The sequence below is a fragment of the Hyperoodon ampullatus genome (genome assembly GCF_949752795.1).
Source record: "Hyperoodon ampullatus genome assembly, chromosome: 2".
NCBI lineage: Eukaryota > Metazoa > Chordata > Mammalia > Artiodactyla > Ziphiidae > Hyperoodon > Hyperoodon ampullatus.
The window spans coordinates 19632964-19639946 of NC_136915.1; the positions used below are offsets into that span (position 1 = coordinate 19632964).

The 6983-nt window shown below is 37.3% G+C and overlaps 1 protein-coding gene across 1 annotated transcript; it reads left to right on the forward strand.

Moving 5' to 3' along the window:
- Positions 1-1179: 1179 nt before the first annotated feature.
- Positions 1180-2003, forward strand: PNRC2 (proline rich nuclear receptor coactivator 2; the record flags this gene model as incomplete). Its single annotated transcript, XM_079725793.1, has 2 exons — positions 1180-1269; positions 1566-2003. Exon 2 carries the CDS (start codon positions 1584-1586, stop codon positions 2001-2003), a length of 420 nt encoding a protein of 139 aa, XP_079581919.1. The 5' UTR covers positions 1180-1269; positions 1566-1583.
- Between the last annotated feature and the right edge of the window lie 4980 nt (positions 2004-6983).

Sequence of the window (6983 nt, forward strand, 5' to 3'; positions counted from 1 at the left end):
CCGCCTCCATTTTGTCGGTAGAGGCAGAAGGGGAAGGTCGGTCGGGACGCTGAGGTGACCTGCAGCTGTCTCGTCGGTGCTCGTGGGCTTCGCTCGTTCCGTGCCTCGTCTCTCCCTGGAAGGGGAGGGGGGCTTCGACGCTGAGCAGGAGCCGCCGCCGCCGTAGTCCCGGGTTCGAAGTCGGTGAGTGGCGGCGGCGCGGCGGGTGCGGCCATGTTGGCGGCCGCGCTCCCCATTGTTGGGGGAAGGAGGCGAGATCCGAGGCCGGGCGGGCGCGAGCGGCCCGGAGGAGCGGGTTCCCGGGCCGGGCTCGAGGAACGCTGAGCCGCTCGGAAGCCCAGCGCCGTCGGCAGAACCGAACTTCCCGGGCTCGCGTTCGGAATGACTCACGATCCGGGAACTAATTTCTTTAGGGCTGTTAACATAGTCTGGAAGGGCCTCTCACCTTTTCGGAAAGAGGGCTTCTTATTTGTTCGATAACTTGGTTTCTTGGAATATCAAATGAAATCTCGAATGTTTAATGTTCACGATAGGGAGGCTTTTTTTTTTTTATTTAAGAACTGACTTCGCTTGTTACGGCTTGTGAAACTTATTTTAAGACGGGGAGGAGTCAAGAGTTCATAACCAAAGGAAGAGCTGCATGACGTAGACACGTTGGGAGAGGAGGCTTTGTGAAAATAGATATGTGATGTGTCCAAGGGAAATTCTGGTGGGACTTTCAAAACATGGTCTTTAGGAAAGATTTTAAGCCCATTTCTTGGCATGGCTGTAAAGGTTAATGCCTCCGTGGTTTAACACTTTGGTCACAAAATCCGTGTGAGAATCTGAAAGGTTCCTAGGAAGAAGATGCAACTTGTTGCGGGATTTGGTGGACACCCCTCCCCAGATTCCTCAGGGTTTCCTGGATCTTGAGGGTTTTTAAATGATGACAGTTACAAGGTCAAAGCCATCTTTAGAGACTTTATTTTCTGCCTTTTAGTTCAGGAAGTAGTCACTCTTTCTGTAGTAAATATCAACGATCACTTTCTCCTGTGTTTTTGAATTGAAATATTTGCTTTTCTAGCTAAGACTTCTCTCAAACTTGTGTGCTGAGGAGACTCAGATGTTGGCCTCAGCTCCTAGGCTGAACTCAGCAGATCGGCCCATGAAAACTTCTGTATTGAGACAAAGGAAAGGATCTGTCAGAAAGCAACATCTATTATCCTGGGCGTGGCAGCAAGGAAGAGGACAGGTGGTGGAAATCCTGCAATCTGAAAAGCAGACTGAAAGGTATCAAAAACTTCCCGTTGTAATGGGGCATTTTATGATGGACTCATCCTAAACTGTTTTTATTTTTAAATAGAGGATTATTCAGATTTGTGGATAAGCTCACTGTTCTTAGGAAGGTAATAAAGTGCATGTAATGAAGTGTGAACAGTATAGTGAAGTTAAAGCAGCTGAATAGTACGTATTTGAGTCTTACCCAAGATTTCTGGAGTTACAAATTGGAGCTATTGAAGTTTCTTAAAGTTTTGAACTATTTGAAGTGGAACTCTACTCAATATTTTGTTTGCATTCACTTACAGGTGACAAAGAAGCTGAAGATGGGTGGTGGAGAGAGGTATAACATTCCAGCCCCTCAGTCTAGAAATGTTAGTAAGAACCAACAACAGCTTAGTAGACAGAAGACCAAGGATCAGAATTCTCAGATGAAGATTGTTCATAAGAAAAAGGAAAGAGGACATACTTATAATTCATCAGCAGCTGCATGGCAGGCCATGCAAAGTGGGGGGAAGAACAAAAATTTTCCAAATAATCAAAACTGGAACTCTAGCTTATCAAGTCCCACCTTACTTTTTAAGTCTCAGACTAATCAGAACTATGCTGGAGCCAAATTTAGTGAGCCGCCATCACCAAGTGTTCTTCCTAAACCACCAAGCCACTGGGTTCCTGTTTCCTTTAATCCTTCTGATAAAGAAATAATGACATTTCAACTTAAAACCTTACTTAAAGTACAGGTGTAAAATGAATTAATGTGTTTAAATTTAGTCATATTTAAGGATAATTGGCAATTGTCTCAGACCAAATTCACTAGGGAATTTAATCTGTAAAACTGCTAATTAATGTAGAAAATATAATTAGACTTAACTGTTTTGTGTGTTATGTGCACTGTGATGGTAGAATCAGTGCAACTTAAAATAACTAAATTATTGATAATTGTACTTCATATCAATACTAAGTGTTTTCAATTGAGTAACCATTCAAGTGAAACCAGTCAAGTTTAGATTTGGGGAATGATAAAGGAATCAACTTTTTCTATTGCCTGTTGGGGGAAAATAGTAATTTAAGATTATCATTCACGGATCAGCAGATTGCCTTGTTGAGATCTGGTAAATGTGATTATAAGCATCGAGTTAAGACATACAGGGGTTGAAAACTAGTTGAATATTTGAAAGTTTAATGTCCTAGAAACACCTAAACCAGTTAATATGCCAACAATCTGATGCACTGCCAAAAGAAAATGTGAATTTTTTTTTAGAGTATAGTTGTATTTTAGTGAACTGTATGGTGGAGAATGCGGAAAGGGCACTAGGGGCTATAGAATGAAACAGTATACCCCATTGTCCCTGTTACTGACGTGCAGTGGATAGGTGTCTGCCAACAAATGCACCGAAACCATTTTTTATAGAAATAGTATTCGGTGTTCACCGAGTAGCTTTCAGAATACATTTTAGTATTATGGCACTGCACAAGCTATTCTGACAGTGATCTGGCTTCAAATCATCCCTGCAAAGCTTGTTTAAAGTTGGGAGCTGTATAATGTGAAAGTTTTACGTACCTAGGAAAGAGCCATGTAAATATATGTAATAAACTTGTAGCATATGTAAAGTTTTGTTGGCATTTATCCTACAAAAATAGAATATTTTAGTATGAATTTGCTGAATGTAAGACATGGACTCTTTTTATACTATGGCCTAATTTTAAAGGTCCAAAAATACCTTGTTTTTAAAGTTTGCCCTTGTGCTAAAGTGCCACTGTACGTATACTATATTTGATCTTGCTGTAAACTATATTTCAAAGTAAATCCTAGTGTAAGAAGTTTTATATAACTGAAAAGGTTTTAAGCTGCTAAAACACTTCCTATTTTTGAGAGATGTGAAATGCAGTATGGGATTATTTTAATTTCTTAAGCCCAAAGATTAACTATTAAGAGGTTCCTCTTACCTTAAAAGATTCATTTTGGCTTTCAACAATTTGTGTAACCTATGAGTATAGTGTACAATGCTAGTGTTGGTTTTTTTTTTTTTGGTCAACAGGTGCAACCCAGGGGACCACTCATTGCAAAAGATGCAATTTCTTGCCTAATACCATGATAACATGTTTTGCTTACCTTAAAGATAAGCGCTAATTATAACAGCCAACCCAACAGTAAATTAAAAGGAAAGTGTGTGGGGGGATCTGTTTAGAATATGAGTGTAGGTGCCCTCTTTTCTCATTTGGCAGCTTTTTTGATACTTTTAAGCAGAATGGGTAAGTTGTATTTCTCCAAATACATTCAGGTGAGATAATATTGCCCATATCAAGTAATGATATCCTAAAGACAAGTTTATATAATAGTACTTAATGTACATACAGGAATTTGAAGCATGAAATTAAAAAATAAAATTGCTTTTTCCCGTGTCTTGTTTTTATTGTATAAAAATTGTTATGACTATGTAATATTAGAATGCACATAATTAATCCTACTGAAATAAGAACAGGACCGTTGGTTTTAAGAGGCAACCAATTTGCTAACTGATACAGACATTTGGATTAGCAGCTATACCGTTAAAAAAGCAACTGTGGCTTCCTCCTCCCAGCAGGGCTAACAGTAAAAGGCCACAGAATATTACTTTGGAAACTTACATAAAGCTTCTGAATTCATCTCATACCAAATTGAGTAAAGCAGGTTTAATCGCCTGTCTCCCTCTTCTACACAAGAGTTCTTGTCAATTTGAGAAATTCTGCGAATTTTTTTTTCTATAAACAATTTTCACAAGGGGACCTTGGAGGAGAAAAGACACAAGAACTAAACTGGCTTTTTAATACGTTCCAAATGATAGGATAGCTTAAACTAGTTCAAGAAAAATATTTTAATTTCTACACTAAGCAAGCAGTGAATCCCAGGGCCAGGCTGTATTTTCTCATGCAAACTGCTGGAAGAAATTAATAGAGTCTTTTTTCCTGTTTATTCCCAGTGTAATTTCTATTAACAGTGGCAAGAATTGCCCAGTTCTTTGCAGTACTGCACTGGAATCCCACTAGATTCAACAATTTTCATCCCAAGCATCTTTATGTTAGGTTTTGATGTATACATGTAAATACAGTATATACTAGATTTCTGGTTTGGGATTGACTCCAGTGGTAAAAGCGTTCAGAGAATTAAGAGCACATCAGCTTTAACTACAAAAATTTTTAATAGCTACGGTTAACTTAAAAAGTTAATAATCGTATTATATCTCATACCTTAGAAAGGTACTAATAAAGTTATGGTTAGCGTACAGGAAGTATGGTTGACATGAATTTCTCAAGTTGTACTTTTAAGAACCAAAAAGTTGTTAAGAGCTCATCTACCCTGTAGGGCTGCAGTCAGCCACAGCATGAGCCTTGTCAGTGTTACAATTTAAAGTTGTATCTTTTTGATGGCAGCGTATATAGTACGATGGAATCTTGAGTCCATAACCTATCTTTACACTTAAGTTCTGGTAAATTCTCTTCATCCCAGAAGCACAAGGTGGAAAAAAACCTGAAGGAAAACACTAGTTTTCTAGTGTTTCTTTAATTGTCTCATAGGCAATTACTTCGTAAACCAAGTGGGATAGAGTACATCTCAAACCTCTTACACAAATGAGGAAAGCCTACCCAGCCACAAATCTGTCAGGCAGAGCTAAACCTAAAAAAAAAAAAAAAATCCAAGATTTTTTTGGATCCTAGACCAGTTTATTTCATTATCTAGCATTCAGAGATGTACTCTACAACAAACGACACAAAGAGGCCTTTTACTTCTTTACAAACTACTCTGTCAGTTATCAACAAAATGAATTTACATGCCTTGCTTTGTACTCCAAATAAAAAAAAGGAATCCCCCATCTTTAACATAAGGGTGAAACAACTTAGGAATACACAGAAGCAACACAATGAACATAACTGACACTGCTGGAGGAAGGGACAAAGGGAAAACCCCCCAAAAAAGATCCTTTTCCATAGCAGCTAGCTATGTCTTATAGATGTCAGTAGTTGAAGATGAATAATAGGTTGCTGACTTCTTTCATCAGTGAGGACAATTCACTCCGGGGACTCCTAAAAGCTTTGATAGACCGCCTAGTTGAACACTTATTTTATTCCTGTCACAGCCTCCCCACTTCAAAACTATCTCAGGATTTTGTAAACAGGAATATGGTCAAAATGCAATACGAGATTGAAATTTGGAAAGCCAGGCTGGAAAGTGAGTCAACAGCTGTTGAGATCTTAGATTACATTTAACACCTTTTCCATCCAAGAAAGTTACAAATACTTTTTGTAATTAAATTTTCATAAATCTATTAAAGCTTCCCTCTAAGTGAACTCTAGATTCCATTATATTAATTGTATTGTTATAAAATTTTCCCATTTGTAAAAAAAAAGGAACTAAATGAAAAACCTTGGACACTTATCTAGTATCTGCCACTTACTTGCTGTGTGATCTCGGGCAAGTTTGAAAAATTAAAACGGGTAAAAAAATACCTCCGTTTCACATCTCCCTTAGGTATATTCTGCTATATTTTCAAAATCTTTATAAATTAAAGGCTTAAACACTTCTGTATTTTTAGATGAGTAACTTTATACAAAGTTTTAAATGTGGCAGAAATAAAGACAAAAACCAAATATGCAAGTGATGAAATCAATGTATAAACTTCATATCCTAATAAGGAACTAAGGAATCCAAAACATTTTGTGATACTATAAAAGTTATTTATTCACTATACACAGAACATGTCCCCTATAAAATGTACATGTAAATCGCTAGAAAGTATATTTGGTGAACATTTTCTCAATTACAGAACATACTAAATCAGTTGGGAATAACAGCTATCTGCCTCGAAATAATCTAATTATAGCACCCAGAGTCTCCTTTACATCTGATGCAAAGTTAAATACTTATTTTGGGGGATTGTTTCCTAACATGTGTTTGAGGAGGCAGAGTTAACAATTATATATAACTCTAGTATATTACAGTCACTGCACAATAAATCAGTTTATTACAGATTAAAACATCATTTTTTCATTATTTGTATTAATGGGATGAAAACAAATACTGGATACTTTTAAATGGCAAATAACCACAAAATTACTTAACTTTGATAGTATATTGGGTTTTATAATTACATAGGATATAAATGGTGTAAAATAGTTATGAATACACCTCAAACAAAACAGTGAGGCCACACTGTAATGATTCACTAGATTGTGCTCAGTAGACATTTATTGAATAAGTGAATTTTATCTATTTTTCTCCCCAATTACCCAGTACAATTTTTGCCCACAGTAAGGGCTCAGTAAATGTTTGCTGAATATACTGACTAGGAAAGAGGTGAGAAGAGATGGACCCTCTTAGCTGGATGTCAAGTATAATCGGAATTTATGTGGGAGAGTGTTTAAGGAAGATGTAAACCGCATGTGGCATACAAGTAAGGAAACTCAGATGCCAACAAAGCAAACCATTAAGCAGAAAACACTGGCACTGGAATAAACAAAGGCAAGATTTGCCAATAGCAAAAACAGAACTGACTTTAAGAGATAAGCAAGTTTATATTGGACCATACCTTTTCTCACCCAATTCAGTTTGAGACAGACCAATAGAGGCACTATAAGAGACTATGGCTGTCTTCCTTGATATTCAAACATCCTAGTTTCCAATTTAACATGGACCTGTTACCCATGAATCAATATAAACCTATTCAGATTTAGGGATTAGTTTCCACAAG